Here is a 20179-nt window from a genome sequence, read left to right as displayed (position 1 = left end):
CCCCTGCAGCAGGGGCCTGGGACGCTTTCTCGTCCCACCTCTCACAGAGGTCCAGGCTTGCAGAGGCAGCTCTGTGCCCCTGGCCTCATTGGCTGGCCAAGAGCAGGCAGCCCCTGGGACTGCAGGAAATTCTGTGTGGCTGGCTGTACTGTTTCCTCATACCTGAGCCGTCCCCACTGCCTGCACCACCCCCACCTGAGCACACTATTTAAGGCCAGCACCCTGGAGTGCCTGTGAGTCACGGCACCCGGGAAGGTGGCAGCAGCTCCGCTCACCCTGCACCCAGCTGCGCCACCGACAGGAGCCTTCCCCTGGCCATGGCTTCCCTGGGGCAGATCATCTTCTGGAGGTAGCGTACTCTTCTCTCTGCCCTTACAGATGAAGGCAGCAGGGGTGAGGTCTGGCGGGGGGAGAAAGCTGAGCACTGCTGGGCTGTCCCATAGAGCCCCACCTGTGTCCTTATCTGATCCAGCACAGAGCCGGAGGAGCCTGCCAGACAAAGGGCCTAACTGGACTGGTCCTAACATCACGCCCCAGCCCTGGGGGCACCTGTTCTGAGAGAGGGAGGTGTTTGGTCAGTGGCCTGCCATGGAGGGCAGGCACCTGCTGGGGTAGCATGGGTGGGGGGGCATGTGTACCAGGCTGGGAGCTCCCCTGAGGTGTCAGGCTCTGAGCACTGTGGGGGCACTGGGCACCATGGCGTGGAAGGGAAGCATTGACTGGGATGAGGGGACCCCTATGGCACAGCCCCCGGCGAAGGAGCTGACCGTCTTTGACTCTTCTGTGTGGGTGTGATTTCTCAGTACTGCAGAACAATTCACACCAACACCCCTCCCTGCCCCCCAGCTCAAGGATAGGGTTCCTCACCTTCCTGGGAGCTCCTTGGACAGGAGACTTTGCTGCCACCTAACTCCCCAGAGAGGGAGAAAGAAACAAGCCCCTCCCCTACCTTCGGCTTCCTCTCTGAGCTACATTCTAGTTGCCCTGCTTTTCCTCAGAACAGCATTTAACCTTCCTGGAAGAAAAGAGACGGACAGTGAAGAGTCATCTTGAATAGGTGGTGATCCAATGTCAGTCACAACTCAGGACAGTGTTAGGAAGGCTGACCCTTGCTGGGTCTAGAGGTTATTTGAAGGGTCATCCTCCAGTCCCCATGTGTCTTTTCCAATAAGAGGAAAAGCAGGAGGGAGGGATGGCGGGAAGGCAGGAAGAAAGCAAACCTCAGATTCATAGTGAAAAGTTTGTGAGGAGACTGAGAGAACAATATCTCTTCCCAGAGGCAACCTAGGAAATTCATTTCCTCGAAACTGAAGGTTCATCTGAAATCACCAGTCACGTGGCAGGGGTGGGGGATGCTGTCAGCTGTGAGGGCTGCCCAGGCAGCGCTCTCCTCCCCGTTCCTGGCAGGAGGCTGTGCTCCATCAGATGCCTGGAGAAGCAGCAGGTGTGTGTGGGGGGCTTCCATCCAAACTTGCTGGCCCCGAGACAGTGTCCCTGAGAAGCACTTGGGTCAGGGGGGCCAGTGCTTTTGCAGACGGTGCCTTTGAGTAGCATATCCTCCGTGCTCACCACTCCCTGTGAAGGTTTGTTGACTCGGAGAAGTTCACTCATTTGCACAAGGCCACTTGTGAGGAGCAGGGCTGCTGGAAACCTGCTCCATCTCCCTGGGAAACCCCAAGTCCATTCCCACCCGTCTCAGTCTCAGCCTCCCCATTCCTCCAGCCTTGGTCCCAACAATGTGAAGCACTCCTCACGTAGTAAGTGGCTCTGTTGTTCCCAGGACAGGAAACGTGGGCTCTCTAATAATGCACTGTAACCAGCCTGACTGGTTTGGCTGGAGGATTAGTAGGAGGTGGGTGTTCAAAACTCAGAGCCCCCACCCTCCAGAAACCCACTGGGATCAACAGAGGCTCCTCTTGTTGGCCCCAGTCCCCTCCTCAGCTATCCTGCTCTGCAGTTGCAGCAGCTGACCAGCCACATAGGTGGCCGCTCCCTTGTGCAAAGGGGATGCCAGGAAAAGGCCAACGAGCAGCTTTACTGGGGAGCAGGATCCCGAAAGCTTGTCCCAGGGATGCATGTGGATCCCCTAACTCTTGGTTAGGACCATCCCCAGGGATGGGGGAACTCTTGGTCCTAACAAACCTTCTGCCTTTGTCACAATTTCCTTAATTCATATACACACCTCCCAGTGAGGTGGTTGTAACCCTGGGATTATGGGAAGACTCGAGAGACGGGCTGCCATCCTGTGCAAACCCAGAGCATCATTCTCTTACATAATTACCTGAGAGCTTAATTCCTGCAGACTTCAGTCTCAGAGTCACACTGCTGAGGACCGGGACGCCAGTGTGTAGCTTCTGCCGTGCCTGGCCTGGGTCAGAGCTGTGAGATCAAATCCCTCCTCCCCTCATCCCATCACAGCTGCCAATGGCAGTGCCATTCAGCCTGGAATGTTTGTCGAGTGCCTGCTAGGGGTCTAAGTGCAGAATACCTTTGCTCTGGAGAGGTGAAATTCCAGTCAGCAATATTAACTGAACACCTATTATGTGCTAGATATTGCCCTGAACAGTGGAGAAAGGTGACTAAACGACTGTCAAGGTCAGAGCCTGGAGACTTCCAAGCAGATAATTCCAGTGTGCCCTTCACAAGTCACGAGACATAGCACTGGATACAGTGAGCCCAGGACCACGCCCTGCACTGAGGCTTCTGTAGATTTCCTCAGCCAGGTAATAGCTAGGCTGCATCTGAAAAAATGAGTCAGGGCTGGCACGGGGCTCACACCTGTAATCCTAGGACTCTGGGAAGCCAAGGTGGGTGGATTGCTTGAACTCAGGAGTCTGAGACTAGCCTGAGCAAGAACAAGACCCTGTCTCTAAAAATAATCAGGCATTGTGGTGGGCACCTATAGTCCCAGCTACTTGGGAGGCTGAGGCAAGAGGATCACTTGAGCTCAAGAGCTTAAGGTTGCTGTAAACCGTGATGATGCCACAGCACTCTACCCAGGGTGACAGAGTGAGACTCTGTCTCAAAAAAAAAAAAAAAAAAATGGGTTAGTATAATCCAAGTGAAGAAGGATGGAAAGCACAGTCTAGCTAGAAGAAACAGAAGGAGATGAAATGAAATGAAATGAGCCAGGCGTGGTAGCTCACACCTGTAATCCCAGCACTCTGGGAGGCCAAGGTGGATGGATTGCCTGAGCTCATGGGTTCAAGAACAAGACCCTGTCTCTACTAAAAATAGAAAAATTAGGTAGGTTAGGTGGCAGGTGCCTGTAGTCCCAGCTACTGGGGAGGCTAAGTCAAGAGGATGGCTTGAAGCCAATGATTTGAGGTTGAAGTGAGCTATGATGATGCCATTGCCCTGTAGCCGGGGTGAAAAATTAATAAAATCAAATAAAACTCATGAGTGTTGGAAAGCTGCAAGGTGCCCTGTATTATCATCACCACATGAAGTTTGAGGCTGGGAATGCTGAGAGATGAGGCTGAGAAGTCACACGGGGCTACGCTGGCCTTGGAACTTGATGGTCATGTGCTCACAGTCTCTCAAACAGGGGAATTCTGGTGGTTTTCATACTTAGGTCAGCAGCAGGACTGGAGGCAAGGAGACAGCTGGGAAACAGTTGTCAGAGTGTAAAGAATGATAAGGACGTGAAATAGAGAGTGAAAGTACAGATCCAGGTGAGGAAAATGGATTCAAGAAGCATTTAGGGCTTGAAACTAGCGATATTTGATAAGTGATTGGAGGGGTATGTAGGAGTAGAGGTAGATGAGGCAGGGGTGGCTCCTGGGATGACTTCCATGTTTCTGGATTGGAAGGAGTGGCTTGTGGGAGAGGAAAGAGAGAAGAGAGCCAGTTAATGTGTTGAACTGAGATTCCCCTGGGACCTGGAGATGGAGCTGCTGGGGGCAGCAGAAGGCATGAGGTTAACACTAGAAGGGTTAGGGCTCAGGATATAAACCTGACCATCAATAGCTCACAGGCGGGGATGGTCAAAAATGTCTTCTAAGGACGGTGCATGAAGGGAAAGGGGCAGGGGCTGGGGTGGAGCCCGAGGAGCAGCAGCACTCAGGGTGGGCAGAGCAAGGGGGGTTGAGGAGAGAGCTGGGGACAAATGGCCAGAGGGCAGGAAGAAGCCCTCCGTGGAGCACCAGGGCTAGTGTTCAAGAAACTCTGCCCCGTTTCATCTGAAATCACCAGGACAATGAGATCGATGAAGGCATAACACAGGAAGGAAAGTATTGGGTAACGAAGGAGCAGGAATCTTTCCACCAGAGAACGAGAGAGACTAGAACAAAGGAAGCTCAGGGTAGTTGCTTTGCAATTTTGGTTTCTCATTTCTCCCAAGTTTTCAAGCTGGTGCTTGGCTCAGATATCTCAGAACTTGATGGTCTCAGAAAATTGTCAGTACCATGAAAGCTCTCCTGGGGGGAAATCTTGCCTGGACCTGAGCTGAGGACATCTCAGTTCAGACCCATACTGACACTTGAAATCTCATTGAGATAAGAAAAGATGGGCCCATCTCTCGGCCTCCCTGAGCCTATAAAATCCAAGTCCTCAGAGCCCTCAGATCCATCCTATGAGGAGAACAGGAATCTGGAGAGACAAATTATACATCAGAAGGTAGATGTACCCAGGTGGCAGGGACGCAGTATTTTCTGGGCTTGATGCTTCCCTGTCTCCACCTGCTGCAATGCCACTTATTTTTTTCAACATTCAGCTCAAAAGCCACTTCTACTTTGAAATCTTACTGGATCTTTCCAATTGCCGTTAATTGCCCTTTTTTTCCTTAGAGACAGAGTCTCATTTTATCACCCTCGGTAGAGTGCCGTAGTATCACAGCTCACAGCAACCTCCAAGTCCTGGGCTTAGGCAATACTCTTGCCTCAGCCTCCCGGGCAGCTGGGACTACAGGCACCTGTCACAACGCCCAGATATTTTTTTGTTGCAGTTTGGTTAGGGTCGGGTTCGAACCCGCCACCTGCCATAAATATGGGGCCAGCGCCTTACCCACTGAGCCATAGGCACCACCCCGTAATTGCTCCTTTTATGTTCTCAGCCAGTGTGTTGGTGAGCATCTGTTTCCCTCACCAAGGTCAGCTTCTGGAGGGTCTGGACTTGGTCTTGCTCGTTGTTATAGGGAGGCAAAGCAGCACTCTGGCTGTGCTTCTGTGCTCCGGGGTCAGACTGCCTGGTTCAAGTCCTGGGCCTTCATGAACACTTACCCTGTATGAGTTTCAATTTCCCTATGACATGGAGCTGATAATAGCACCTAGCTCCCAGGGCTGTGCGAATGACATGTGACAGTTATGCGCCTGGCACATCCTAAGAGCTCCATAAATGCTAGTTCTTGCTCTAGTCATTATTTTGAACTTCCTCTACAATACCCAGTACATGGTTGGCTCTCCATAAAAATGTGCTATTTCCAATTCTGCGATTCCACTGCTCTTTTGTCCCTGAAATACTGTATTTTGCTGTGTAAAATGCACTCCTGTCTATAACACATACCCATGTTTTAGGCCCAAACTCTCAGGAAAACACCCTTTGAGAAAGTGGCTGGGGAAGCCACTAACACATCTGGGGAAGGCGAACACTGCCCTGGTAAATGTGCAGATTGCACCACCTCCAGCAGCCCCTCACTCTGTGAAGGCTGCCCCTTCCCACTCTCCCTGGAGCCCTTTCCTCCCTGCCACGCTGGCGGCCATGGCCAAGATGGCCACATATGATGCCAGCAGAGCAGGAGCTTCTGAGGCCGCTCAGCCTGCAGGCAGCCAGGCCCTGGAGCCCCCACAGGGCTCCCAGTTCCCTCTGCACAGCTATGGCCCTCAGCCCTTACTCCGCACAGCCATGGCCTGCCTCGCCAGCCCTACCAGTGGTCCCTCCTCTGATTGCAATGCTCAGCAGAGGGCACTCCGGCTTGTTCCCACGGAATTCCAGATCCCTCTGGGACTGAAATACTGTATTCCTGGTGGGCCCAGGCAGGAGGGCATGGTGGGCCCCAGGAGGCCTGCTGCCCCCCCCCCACTGCAAGGGTACTACCCGTGTATAATGCACATCTTTATTTTTCACTCAAAAATTTGAGCAAAAAAGTGCACATTATACACAGCAAAATACAGTAGATGTTCTAGTTAGGGGATACTTTGGATCAGTTGCACCTGGGATGTCATAATGGCAGTTAACTTTTACAAAACTCTGGAGAATATTCATGGGGCTGTCCAAATTCTTGTTTAAAATAAAAATTAAATCTACCCTGCCTTTTGTTGTCATGAGTCTGAGACATAATCTTTCTCTACACCTGAGGAGGCTAGGGTTTAATCTCCTTATAAATGACTGGCTCTGCCAGTGTCTAGCATTAGAAGGTAGCAGGGAAGGTGGGTGAGGCATTCTGAGCCTGGGAGGTCCTTATGAGGACTAGCACAGCATCTAGATCTCTGTTGAGACTCTTTTGAGGCACTGCTGACACCAAAAACAATAGCCTCCAGGGGCACTTGGGGTTATGCAACTAGGATCAAGTACTTGGTAATGGTTAATTAGCTAATCTGCCTCACATTCCTAATTATCCCCATTTCATAGATGCAAATGTTGAGGCAAGATAACTTGCTCACTGTCTCCCAGCCAGCCAGCGGCAGGAACTAAAGTTAATACCCAGTCTTCTACATGGACCTCTATGATCACCTCTCCTTATTCTCCTGCCCTCGCTACCAGCCAAGCTCACATCCTCAGTGACCAGCGACTGCCACAGCACAAGAGTTCTTGGCTGGCTGAGGAGGGAGCTGTCCCGGGAGTTCTGGAGCCCTGGGTTGTGGGTCGTGGGTCTGTGCCGTTTCATACAGCCGCTGTAGATGAGCACAGGAGAAGGAGACGGATGAAACTCAGTAAGAACTATGTGCCTTGCAAATCCAGAAAGTCAGTACACCCATCATTTTATTGGTGGAATAATCAAAATAAAGTATGCGTCTTACCCAAGGGTCATGTAGTTAAAGAATAGAACAGGGGATTTTTATGATCTTATATGTGGGTCATTACAAAAGTTTTGAGAACTCCAGAAACATGAAACCCACACAGAGGGAAAGACATGAAGCCCTCCCAGCAGCACCCATAAGCCGAGCAAGCTGAGCTTGCACAGATGAATAAGAGAAGATGCTGTCAACTGTTTCTTGGAAGTGAAATAATGGACCATAATTCAGTCTGTCTCAAAACTTTCATAGTGACCTATGTATTCCCAGGGACCCTATTTAAAAGCTGTTGAACCCTAGCAGACCAAAGCTTCACCATGTTTAACTGTGACATAGGAAGATGTAGAAATAAAATGGTACTGGAGTTACTCTGATCTGCGCATGTATTTCAGTGCTCCACTTGCTAGCTGAGTGACCTCAAGGAAGTTACTTAACCTCTCTGTGTCTTCACTTTTCTGCTCAATAAACTGGGTGCTAATAATCATACCTAGCTCACTGCGCTGTTGTGATGATAAAATGTGTTAATATGTGTAAAGAGCTCAGAGCAGCAGCGTCTCACATACAGTCAGCACTTTATGTATTAATTACTTATAGAAGTTATTCCCTCCAATGTTTTGACAAAATAACAGAATGACTTGAGGGGAGGGAGAGGAATGATAAGTCTGACAGTAGCAGCTGGGTTTGAGGAAAACTTTGTATCTGGAATTTTCTGGGATTTCAGTAGACTCGATCTTCTTCCTAGTCCTTCCTCTGTGAGATATGGGGAAACCCTTAGCCACCTGATGTGGTGAACTAGCCAAGCTCTAAGGCCTTTCCCTCACCTGACTTGCTCCTCTAAGTGTGGTTTCCTGACCAGCAGCATCAGCATCACATGGGAACCATCAGAATGCACATTCTATCCCCCCACCCAGACCTACTGTATCAGAACCTGGGCGGGGGCGGCAACGTGTGGTTTAACAAGCCCCCCAGTTCAAAACACACTGCATTAGCTCTCTCTCTCTGGGCTCTTCCATTCCTCAGGAAAAGGAAGGGCTTCAATTCAGGTAGATTAAATCTCACCCAGGATCATTTCTCATTCCGTGTTTCTCTTTAAGAGATGTGGGGAAGAGCAACAGATGGATCTTGATGAAAACAAAGGAAAAACCACAAAGTTTCTACAGTAAGAAACCCAGGTTATATTTCTCTTTCCACAATCCCAAGCCATCTGCCTGGAATGCTTTAGATTTACTGTCACATCACTTCCAAATGTGTTCCTCCTCCTGCCAGGGCGGCAGTAATGGGGAAAAGAGCAGTTTTCCCCTTCTTCCTTCTGCAGATTTATAATGAAAAATTTCATAAAACAAAAACCATGAAAGATTTGAGAGACAATGAGAGCATCCGTGAAATTTAAGGCTATTGAACTGTCCTCTCTCTTTGCTTCCTACCTCGCCTCCTCCTGTGTTTCCTGGGCACCTCCCCCCCCCCCCCAGAATAGACATTTCATGCCTCTCTTCTCTCCTCGGTCCTTTTACACCCCTCTCTTCTCCCCACCCCAGTTTGAGATGATTATCTTGGTTCATCCCTGACTGAGAGAACAGAAGCCAGCTGACAGGCACTCCTTCATCTTTTCACCATTCTGTGCCCTTTTCCTCAGCTCCCCTTGGGTACCAGAGGATTTGCCCAGCTCCTACCAAAGGTCAACCCCTCTGTGCCCTGAATCCATCTCGTCTCCCAGCTCAGGCACCGCGCCTCCCACTGGCATCATCAATCTTTCCTCCGCACATCTATCGTCTCAGTCAGCATGCAATTCGTGTGTTCAGATGTTCTGTTTAAAAGAAAACCCTCTGTCAGCTTCACAACCTCTCCAGCTACCCACAGCACCTCTCCTCCCCCCTCTCAGCAACCTTGCTACAAGTGTCGTCTGGGGTGAGTGATCTGTTGGTTCCCAGTGTTGTGGGAGGAGTGTGGTGTGGGGGTTCCCAGTGCAGACTAGAGCCAGGCTGTCTGTGTCCATCTAATCCCAGCTTGGCCACTTTCTAGCTATGTGACCTTGGGCAAATTATTTACCCTCTGTGTCTGATTTTCCTCATCTGTAAAATGGAAATAACATTAGAATCTACATCCCAAGATGATTGTGAGAATTAAGTGAGCTACGACATACAGCTCACTCAGCAGACACTTATAAACCACACCCATCCTTCTATTACTCTCTCCTCAGCTCCCTCGAGGTAGATTTTGTTTCTACTCTACCAAAATACTGCTCATCAATGTCTCTCGTCACCTGTGTGTCGCCAAACTCTGTGTTCATTTCTCTGCCCTTGTCTTCACAACAGCATTCAACACATGTCCCTCTACCTCTTCCTTGAAACACTTTGTCCTCTTGGTTTCCATGACACTAACCTCTCTTGATTCACTGCTTCTCCCCTTCACCTGCTTCTCTACCCGGGTCTAATTGTAGCAGCTTCCTCCTCTGCTGCCTCACCAGGCTCTGCAGCCAGGGCACCTGCCTCTGGTACCAGGACATAACATTTCATTCACTTCCTATATTTGAGGATTGACTCTACCCTTTGCCAAAACACCTCAGGGTCCAAGAACAGAATATAACAGTATAAGGATAATTGTGCTTTAGAGCAGTTGACGTAAGCTTCATTAAGTCCTATGAGGCATGATAGGGTAAGTTATGTAATAGCAAGTGCTGCGTGGGACAGAACTTCTTTTAGAATCCAGAGGAGCTCCAGCCACATGCCCTTAAAGCTTGGTGTTTCCAAACAGGTCTGGGCAGAGAGCCCTGCGGCAGGATAGAATTAGGAGATGCTCCAGCCAAGAAGCTGATCTTCAATGTCAGCTTCTACCCGTCCAGGGAACAGCTTCCTGTCCTCTTCCTTCTTTCTTCCCTTTTTTAGAAAGAGATCACGTCTTGGTGACTCTCCTTGCAGCTAAGAGAGAAGCAGCCAGGGTGGATGGGAAAGTTGAGATGTGTAAACGATGGCGTCCAGAGTCGAGGCTGCAGAGATGTTCGGCCAGGTTTATTGAAAGGGGGAGGGTGTCCCACCTGAGCAGTGCAAAGATGGCGTCTGTCCCCAGAGGCAGTTGGAGACCCCTTTTATACAGGGCTGTAGGGGGTGGGTAAATTCCACAGCTTGCCTGGAAAGTTAGGGTCTTTTGGCCCAAACTTCTCAGGGAGTGAGCTAGGCAGAGCCTTCCTGTCTTTGTCTTAGGAGGAGAGGGGGCGGAGGAGGGGAAAGGGCTTGTGTGTGGCAGCCTTAGGTCCCCCAGCAAAAGTCATGGTGTTACTCTAGTGGCCTTAGGTCAGGGGATGTCTAATGACCTTAATACACATACGGGGTCATAGAAATTTAGCCAAAGCCAGCCAAGTTTTCCAGTCCTCTGCTGTGGTGACGTTTGCCTTTGACCAGCTCTGCAGTCAAAGCAGAGTGCTGTGCCTTGGGGACTTATTCCTGCTGGCTCCTTCACAAGGTGGTATGCAAGGAATGTTGGGAGTGCAAATCACTGCTGGTCCAGAGCCTAGGAGCAAGACTGCATTGGGGAGCCAGGCTGGGGGGGATCAGGACTCACTTAGGCACAGCCTCCTGTTATTCTCTCCTCAAGTCCCTCTAGGTGGATTTTGTTTCCACTCTACCGAGATAATGCTCATCAACATCGCTCATCACCTTTGTGTTGCCAAACTCAGTGTTTGCTTCTCTGCTCTTACCTTGATGATCAGAGGAGAGAGTGATGGTGCCAGAATATCCCTTACACAGAGGGACGCCCCGGTCAGCCCTGGGGAGGAAGGATGCTCCTCAGTAACCCTTCCTTTCTGGTCAGCAGCTCTGTGATGTCCTGCACCTGGAGTGTCCCCTGTGGGCCAGCTTTGCCTGCAGGCCTGGACAGAGGAATTCTCTTGGACAGTGGCTGCTGAGGGGCTGTCAGGATAGTAACCTAAGCCAGACTAGGAAGACATATTCCCACAACACAACTTTATCAATGGGAGCTAGATCCCCAAGTTAGCCTACCAAAGCGCATTCCGTACTGTAATCGTAATTGTTTGTGATAGGGATGTTTTCTGTTTTCCTTTCCCATTATAAATGTACAATATTTTTGAAACCTTGGACTTCAGCAGGTTTGAGGTCTGCTGAGAAAGCTAAACATCATTTACAAGTAGTGTTGCTACAGGACCCTATTGGAAACCTCAAATAACCAACTTATTCACAACTTTTGGAAAGGAGCCATAGGGAAATAAATGCCTGTCAGCTGGGGATCCCTGCAGATGGGTTCACCTGGGCAAGGAGGCCGAGAAGCTGTTCAAAGGGCAACACTTTACTTGTCCCTTACGTCTGTGTCTCTATTCATTCAATGAGCAGTCCAGAGGACACAGTTGAGCAAAGCCCTGCCTGGAGGTCACCTTCTCCTTGTCACTACCCCCCCCACTCAGGAAGAATGGGAGGGGTGCACTGGGATTTTCTTAGAGGACATGCTGGTATGAGCCCAAACTCTAATGAGTAACTGAGAGGATTTTTTATCCCGTGAAACAATGTCATAGCAACATTTAAGGAAATTTTGCAAAGAGCATATCAAAAGTCATCCATAGTTCTGTCCTTGTACATGATTACTTTCTTTTTTGTTTTTTGCCCCTTTTCAATCTGAACGACAAATAATTTTTATAGAATTATTAATATAATGCATGCTTATTTATACCCTACTTTTTCCACTGAAACTTCATGTATTAAAACTAAATTGGAAAGCAATATTACAGTTCAAAGAATCCTTGCTTCCTTTTTTTAATTTTTTTTTATTTTTAATTCCAGCTTGCTCGTCCATTCTTCTTCGTTTGAAGTGTTTTTTTTGTTTGTTTGTTTGTTTGTTTTTTAATTTTCTTTTTTTATTTTCTGTTCTTCCTTTGGTGATTCTCTTTCCCTTTGCCTCCCAAGTAGCTGGGATTACAGATGCCCGCCACAACACCCAGCTTTTTTCGGTCTTGCTAGAGACGGGGTTTCACTCTGGCTCACTCCTGCTCATACTGGTCTCGAACCTCTGAGCTCAGGCAATCCACCCGCCTCGGCCTCCCACAGTGCTGGGACTACAGGCGTGAGCCACCACCCCCAGCCAAATCCTTGCTTCTTAATACTGCAATAGTTGTGTTTCTATATAGTAATGTGCATCTTGGCCCTTTTATTAGATTGGGTAATACCATACTGGGCCACTGTTCCTGGAAACCCAGCCCCAGGGCCTGATGAGATTCCCTCTCTGTCTTGTGGAGGTCTTTCCATTCTGCTTAACCCGCTGTGAAGTTCACACTGAGCGTGGAGCCCAAACGGCCTGCATGACTCAAGCACCTGACAGTCTTTACATTTAACTACTTAAGACAGTGGTTCCCAAAGTGAGTTCTGGGACACCCATACTGCAACTGAGTGTTGCCTAGAGAAACTCTGTAGTCAAGCAAATTAGGAAGTGCTGAATAATATTAGGTTGGACCAGATGAAATTGCCAATGCTCAGTTGTTTCGACCTATAAAAATGGTAATTTCGAATGGTTCAACCTAATATATGTTCCTCTTCACATTCACTATGCTTATTAGCATATTAAAGGCTTTGAAAAAGGTCCAAATAGTTAAAGAAATCTGTTTTATTGTAATTGATCAAGTAGCATGCAAAGGTAAGCCTTTAAAAAATAATGGTTATTAATACACGTTAGGACATTTTTGAGAAACTAGGGGCTGGGGTAATTATGAAAGAATAGAAGCCCCTAGTAGGAGAAAGCACATTAACGTGGGAGCCCTGGAGCAGCGTGGAGGCCTGCTCATTCAAACTGGACACAGGCGCTGGCCCAGCAGATGCCCAGGAATGCCCATCCAGCTTTGATCGCCAAAGTCATCATACGTTTCAGACTTTCCCCTTCTCCAATAATTCCTCCTTGCTTAACCTTGTCCCAGACTGGCTTTTTCATAGCTAATCTGTGTTCTCTCCTCTCTCATGAAAGTGTAGGGAGGATTCATGAGGTGGCATTAATGGCTCATTCCCTATTTCTCTGATGACATACTATAATAAATAAACACGGGTATTATTTTGACTGCCCTCTCATTGTTATTATTAATGAGTTTATCTTTTCATTATTATCATCTCAGTTTACAGTGTTTATAGGTGTTTGTTTAATGTGCTTGCAGCCACGAGGTGAGTTAAGCTGGTCTGGACACAGGGAGGACACGCAGCACTGGCTGGGGGCCTCTGTAAGGGACATGGACACTGAAAGCCACACAGGGCCAGAATGTAAATTAACTTTGCTGCAGCCCCTGGAGCCAAATGTCCAAGACAGGGAATGGAATGCAGGTGGAGCTCGATTCAGAGCACAGTGAGACAGTGGCTTGGCCAAGACAAAATCCCCAGTGCTGCACCCCTTTGTTTTTCACTCCACTTTCCCACTATCTGGAATTCTTTTCAGGAGGGAGACTCCAACAGGAGTATCTATCATTCACTTGCTAATAGTCATTCATTCGTCTGACCAGCTCTGGGGAGTGAGGAGGCATTTTGGCATCACTCTGCAAATCTGGTCATCTAGCAGTTGTTAGGTGTGGGTAGGAACCACTGTGACACTTCTGGAAAGTTGAAGGTGAGAGCTGAAGGGTAGGATGTGGCTTCCCAGTGACAGCGCAGAGTTAATGTAACTAAAGTGGTTGATTATGGCTGGGCGAAGTGGCCCTCAGTGGAGCCCTGACAGTTCCGTGCTCCTGCCGTGGGGAAGGCACTGCCCAAAGTGAGTGTGTGATGAATGAAATTCTTGCACTTTGGGGAGCATCACTCAAACATGAGTTATTAGGAAGAGTAGGAACAAGCCTTTTGATTCCTCAAGGTGTAAATGGAAATATAGCCCTTGACTTAGGCTCACTGAATGAGCAAATACTGGTAAACCTCAAATAGGCCTTGTCATCCTTCAGGTCCTCATATGTCATTTGCCCTCTATCTGTGAGAGTCAAATAATCATAGTAATATATCCTGAGTGATCCGACAGCACTGAAAAAGGGCAGGGGCACTAGGCATTTCTACTGCCCTGATGGCAGAATAAGAATAAGATTTGCGTGGGGCCTTGGTGTGTGTCACACTTTATGGGGGCAAGACATGATTGCAAGAGGGACTTTACCTAACAATTGCAATCAGTGTAACCTGGCTTATTGTACCCTCAATGAATCCCCAACAATAAAAAAGAAAAAAAAAAAAGAATAAGATTTGCAATCAGTAGGGCCCGACTTGACATCCCTTTCCAAATGTATTGTGTGTTCTCCTGTGTTGGTCGATTTCCCTGAGCCTCAGTTTTCCCATTTGTTAAGTAAGGACAACAAACGTGCCTCTAGAACTGCCCTGAGGATCAAAGGTGACAAAGTGCAAAAGATGGTTGTGGCAATGACACTGATGAACACGTGGCTCTCTTACACACAGGCATCTACATCTTGACTTGACAACTGCCTTACCCACTGGAATAAAGTAATTTTAAAAAAAGGAAGAACAAGTCCCATACAGTTTGGGCCTTAAAATAGGCAGGAGTCTTAAAAGCAATGAGCAAACATTCCCCACTGAACATTTCTCTTTGAGTTCAGCTTCCTGAGAGACTGTGTATATCAGGGGTGTGGCCTGATGTCTGGATCTTCGAACCGATGATACGGGTCAGTTCTGGAGTCAGCCTTCTTTATGGGGTTGCCTGATGGCCTCACCACCTCATAATCAGTGTCAGGCTCCTGTGGGCCAGCTCTCTTGTAGGAGTTCTGCACTCGTTATTCATTGATTTAACAAATCTTTATTGAGCATCCTTGAGGAATATTGCATACATTATTTATTTATTTGGGAAATGTCCACTGAACGTGTGCTATGTACCTGGCACCATAGATCCTAGGGTGACAATCATGAATGAGATACAGGGCCTGCGATCGTTTACAGGACAGACCAGAGGGAGACAGATAAACACACAGGTATAATACAGTGTGCTACGTGCCGCCAGAAGCCAGGTTCAGGATGCTCTGGAATCACATCTAAGCCAGTCTTGGTGGTGGTGGTGATGGGAGGGTGTGGTTAGAGGGACTTCTGGGGGAGGTGGCTTCTAATCTGAGCCAAGCGAGGAGAGGTGGGAAGGACACCCAGGCAAAGGGAAAGGGCTGTGAGGTGGGGTGGGCATTGGAGGGAAAGAGGAAGGCAGTTTAGGGGCCGGAAATGGTAGCTGCAGAGATTAGCATGAGCCACATTTGATCTCCCTGCCAGCAGAGTGAGGTGAGTTTCATTCTCCTGATTCTGCAGTTGAGTAAATAAAGGCTTAGTACTATGTGAAAGAAAAGTGGTATACCTAGGAGGATGACCAGAAGGTGCGCAAACCAGCAGGCAAAATCAAATCACTTTTGAGAACAACACCAAATGAGCAAAGGGAGACAGTGCGGTCAGGAGGCCACTGGCACGTGGCAGGACCCAGCTAGGCCCACAGGGCCCTGACTGACCATTTTCTTGCGGGAGTCATCAGTTTCACTGCTATCCATTATCACATCAATTTAGTACAATGTAGGCAAAAGGAACTGAAAATGAAGTCCAAGTCCATCTGCCTCCAAAATGTACACCCTTTTCTAGTTTAGAAAAAAAAGACTGTTTGGTTTCAATATAAAGATTGTTCAGAGTAGCTGGGAAGTTGGGGTGCTGGACCTGGGGCCAACGTGGATCTTATGGGGCCTGGGCTTGACAGCTACACTTTGTAAGAGCTCGGGAAACTGGCCACCCCGGAGTCTCAGTGCCAAAACCCAAGATGCCATGTTCCACTGCCTTTCTTTAAATGCCTTGAGAAGTGAAACTCTAAAGTGTTAGTGGAGAGCAATATTAGTAAGACAAAGAGGGTGTTTTAATATTATAAAGCTGTCAAGATCTTGACTCTTTTGGGGAGCCAGAGGACTTGTTTCCTTAAACAGTTCCCCCAAAACTTCTGTGCTTAAGCTGTGGAATAAGACTAAATCTTTGGAAACTTTCTAATACAACTAAAACTGAAAAAAGCGATAAGTATTTTTCTCCTATTTCTAGGCTGATATTTTCAAATAGACAAATAAATAGATCAATGAAATACTTGACTTTTACCGACTTAGCAAAGTACTTATAGTTTCACCAATATCCAAGGTCAGACAATTGAGTTCCTACACTCATCCTAGAAAAAATGCCATATTTCTCATTGCTGAATATCACTACCATCTCCAGATGGCCAAGGGGATCTGACGGACTGACGTGATATTCAGCAAAGAGATAAGTAGCACTTTTTCTAGGATGAGATTGCAAACTTAGTTGTCCAATCTCATATTCTACTTAATAAATGTGTTGTCTGAATGTGAATGCTGATTTTCTGAGGCAGAAAATATGGGAGGTACAAGAGAATCTGTTGAGTAAAGGATCCTGCTAGCTTCCATTTGCCCGTAAGGCAAATACAGTTGTAAGGAAGTGAGTGCAAGATGGCAGCTTTCATTAGAGTTCCCCAGAGGCGTCGCCCTGTGAAGGAAGTGTTCCATTTATCTAAAAAGTCTAGCACCAGGTACTGCTCTTCTGGGCTCTCTGGAACTGAGCCTGCCCAATAATCATTGCCAGGGGCAGCTTGTGAGCATTGTATCGAGTTATGAAGAACATGTCTGCTCACTTAAATGAAGAAAAACAAATTATCTAGGCGACGCCTGTGGCTCAAGGAGTAGGGCGCGGGTCCCATATGCCAGAGGTGGCGGGTTCAAACCCAGCACTGGCCAAAAATCAAAAAAAAAGAAAAACAAATTATCCATAATTTCTAGTACGTATTCACAAGAGCACTGGCTCTTTCCGTGAGAACTCTACTGGAAATGCAAACCATAACCAGGGAAACTGTTCTAAGTTAACAGCTGTATGGGGGCATCAGCCTGAGAGATGCTTGCTTGCCCATCATCTAAAAGAGAATTAGGTCAAACTCTGAAATAAAATAAAGCAGTGTTTTTTTAAGACGTGTTTTCCCTTGTTTGTTTTTATAAGAGTAATATTCAATGAATGTGGAAAATTTGGAATATACAGAAAGACACAAAGAAAAAAATCTATTCATTTCTAACCCAGAAATAATGACTATTCATATGACAAAGTTGTAAGATCTTGGCTCTTTTTCTTTAAACAGTTCTCCTGAAGTGATAGGATAAGACAAAAACTGAAAACTTTTGAGTACAATCAAAACTAAAAAAAGGCAATTAATATGTCCTTCCAGGGTTTTTGTGTGAATATGTAGTTAATAAATAGTATAATACTGTACATAGTATTTTAGAAAGTAGTTCCCACTTACTGATTTTTTTTGACTATGGTTTTCTTTAATTTTTTTTTAATTTATTTATTTTTATTATTAAATCATAGCTGTGTACATTAGTGCAATAAAGGGGTACAATGTGCGGGTTTCATATACAATCTGAAATTTTCTCATCAAACCCTTCAACGTAGCCTTCATGGCATTTTCTTAGTTACTGTATGTAGACATTTGTATTCTGCCTTTAGTAAGTTTCGCCTGTACCCATTCTAAGATGCACCGTAGATGTGGCCCCACCCATTACCCTCCCTCCACCAAAACCTCCCCCCTCCCTTCCCCTTCTTTGGTCCTTTCCCCATAGTCTTGTGCTATAGTTGCGTTACAGCCTTCATGTGAAAGCTTTAATTTAGCTTCATAGTAGGGCTGAGTACATTGGATACTTTTTCTTCCACTCCTGAGATACTTTGCTAAGAAGACTATGTTCCAGCTCCATCCATGTAAACATGAAAGAGGTAAAGTCTCCATCTTTCTTTAAGGCTGCATAATATTCCATGGTACACATGTACCACAATTTGCTAGTCCATTCGTGGGTCGATGGACACTTGGGCTTCTTCCATGACTTAGCAATTATGAATTGGGCTGCAATAAACATTCTGGTGCAGATGTCTTTGTTATATTTTGACTTTTGGTCTTCTGGGTATAAACCTAGTAAAGGAATTATAGGATCAAATGGCAGGTCTATTTTTAGGTCTCTGAGTATTCTCCAAACATCCTTCCAGAAGGAACGTATTAGTGTGCATTCCCACCAGCAGTGTAGAAGTGTGCCCTTTTCTCCACATCCACGCCAACATCTCTGGTTTGGGGATTTTGTTATGTGGGCTACTCTTACTGGGGTTAGGTGATATCTCAAAGTAGTTTTGATTTGCATTTCTCTGATGATTAAGGATGATGAGCTTTTTTTCATGTGTTTATAGATTGTGTGTCTGTCTTCTTTAGAGAAGTTTCTCTTCAAGTCTCTTGCCCACCCTGAGATGGGATCACGTGTTCTTTTCTTGCTAATACGTTTGAGTTCTCTGTGGATTCTGGTTATTAGACCTTTATTGGAGGTATAACCTGCAAATATTTTCTCCCATTCTGAGGGCTGTCTGCTTGCTTTACTTACTATGTTCTTGGCTGTGCAGAAGCTTTTTAGTTTTATCAGGTCCAGTAGTGTATTTTTAATACTGCTTCAATTGCCTGGAGAGTCCTCCTCATAAAATATTCACTCAGGCCAATTTCTTCAAGAGTTTTCCCTGCACTTTCTTCAAGTACTTTTATAGTTTCATGTCTTAATTTTAGATCTTTTAACCAGTGAGAGTGAAAGGTGTGGGTCCAGTTTCAATCTTCTACAGGTTGCCAGCCAGTTTACCCAGCACCATTTGTTAAATAGGGAATCTTTTCCCCACTGAATGTTTTTAATTGGCTTGTCAAAGATCAAATAACGGTAAGTAGCTGGATTCATCTCTTGGTTCTCTATTCTGTTCCAGACGTCTACTTCTCTGCTTTTGTGCCAGTACCATGCTGTTTTGATCACCATTGATTTATAGTACAGTCTCAGGTCTGGTAGCATGATTCCTCCTGCTTTGTTTTTTATTGCTGAGTAATGTTTTGGCTATTTGAGTTTTTTTCTGATTCCATATAAAACGAAGTATTATTTTTTCAAGATCTTTAAAATATGACAATGGAGCTTTAATAGGAATTGCATTAAAATTATATATTGCTTTGGGTAGTATGGACATTTTAACAATGTTGATTCTTCCCAGCCATGAGCATGGTATGTTTTTCCATCTGTTAACGTCTTTAGCTATTTCTTTTCTTAAAGTTTCATAGTTCTCTTTGTAGAGATCTTTCACATCCTTTGATAGGTATACTCCCAAATATTTCATCTTCTTTGGCCCTACTGTGAAAGGAATAGAGTCCTTGACTGTTTTTTCGGCTTGGTTATTGTTGGTATATATAAAGGCTACAGATTTATGGGTGTTGATTTTGTAGCCTGAGACATTGCTGTATTCCTTGATCACTTCTAAAAGTTTTGTAGTAGAATCCCTAGTGTTTTCCAGATATACAATCATATCATCTGCGAAGAGTGAAAGTTTGATCTCTTCTGACCCTATGTGGATACCCTTGATCGCCTTTTCTTCCCTAATTGCAATGGCTAAAACTTCCATTACAATGTTAAAGAGCAATGGAGACAATGGGAAACCTTGCCCACTTACTGATTTTTATGAACATTTTTCACATAATGAGTTATTATTCCATGATATGATTTACAAATGCAAGTAAATCATATTATTCCACTAATGTTGAACCTTAATTCACTCATTCAGTTCCCTGTAATTGGACATTTAAGTGCCTACAATTATTTGCCACAATTATTGCATTAATTTTAACCAACACCAGAGATAACCTTGGAAATGCATCCTGTTGGTTCTTTAGAATGAATTTATAGAAGTAGGGTGACTGGATCAAATTGGCTTTGCAAATATAAGTCTTCTCATACATGTAGCCAAATTGTCCCCTCTCTATCCTAAAATTTGTACCAGCCAACACTCCTACCAGCCATTTAGACTCTACAAACCCCTTTTTGAAGAAAGCAAGAAATTTTTTGTCTAATGCTCCCACTTTTTCTTTTTTCTTTCTTTCTTTTTTTTTTTTTTTTGAGACAGAGTCTCACTATCTTGCCCTCAGTAGAGTGCTATAGTGTCACAGCTCGCAGCAACCTCAAACTCTTGGGCTTAAGCAATTCTCTTGTCTCAGCCTCCCAAGTAGCTGTGACTACAGGCACCCACCCTATGCCCAGCTATTTTTTTGTTGTTGTTGTTTAGCAGGACTGGGTTGGGTTTGAACCTGCCTGCCTTGATGTATGTGGCCAGAACCCTAACCACTGAGCTACAAGCACCAAGCCAGTCCCATCTTTTTTAATATTTGAGATTTTCCTTTTAATTTCTTGGCTTCCT

At 46.2% G+C, this 20179-nt stretch overlaps 1 protein-coding gene across 1 annotated transcript in view; it reads left to right on the top strand.

The window, feature by feature from the left end:
* Positions 1 to 234: 234 nt before the first annotated feature.
* The window catches only part of VTCN1 (V-set domain containing T cell activation inhibitor 1), a 78967-nt gene continuing 59022 nt past the window's right edge, over positions 235 to 20179 (top strand). Inside the window, exon 1 of the mRNA XM_053592655.1 lies at positions 235 to 349. Within this exon, the coding sequence (XP_053448630.1) occupies positions 318 to 349 (32 nt within the window). The 5' untranslated portion in view covers positions 235 to 317. The remainder of the gene's footprint in view (positions 350 to 20179) is intronic.

This window comes from Nycticebus coucang, chromosome 5, assembly GCF_027406575.1.
Source record: "Nycticebus coucang isolate mNycCou1 chromosome 5, mNycCou1.pri, whole genome shotgun sequence".
In the NCBI taxonomy this organism is placed as follows: Eukaryota; Metazoa; Chordata; class Mammalia; order Primates; family Lorisidae; genus Nycticebus; species Nycticebus coucang.
This window is presented reverse-complemented; position numbering and strand designations above follow the sequence as displayed.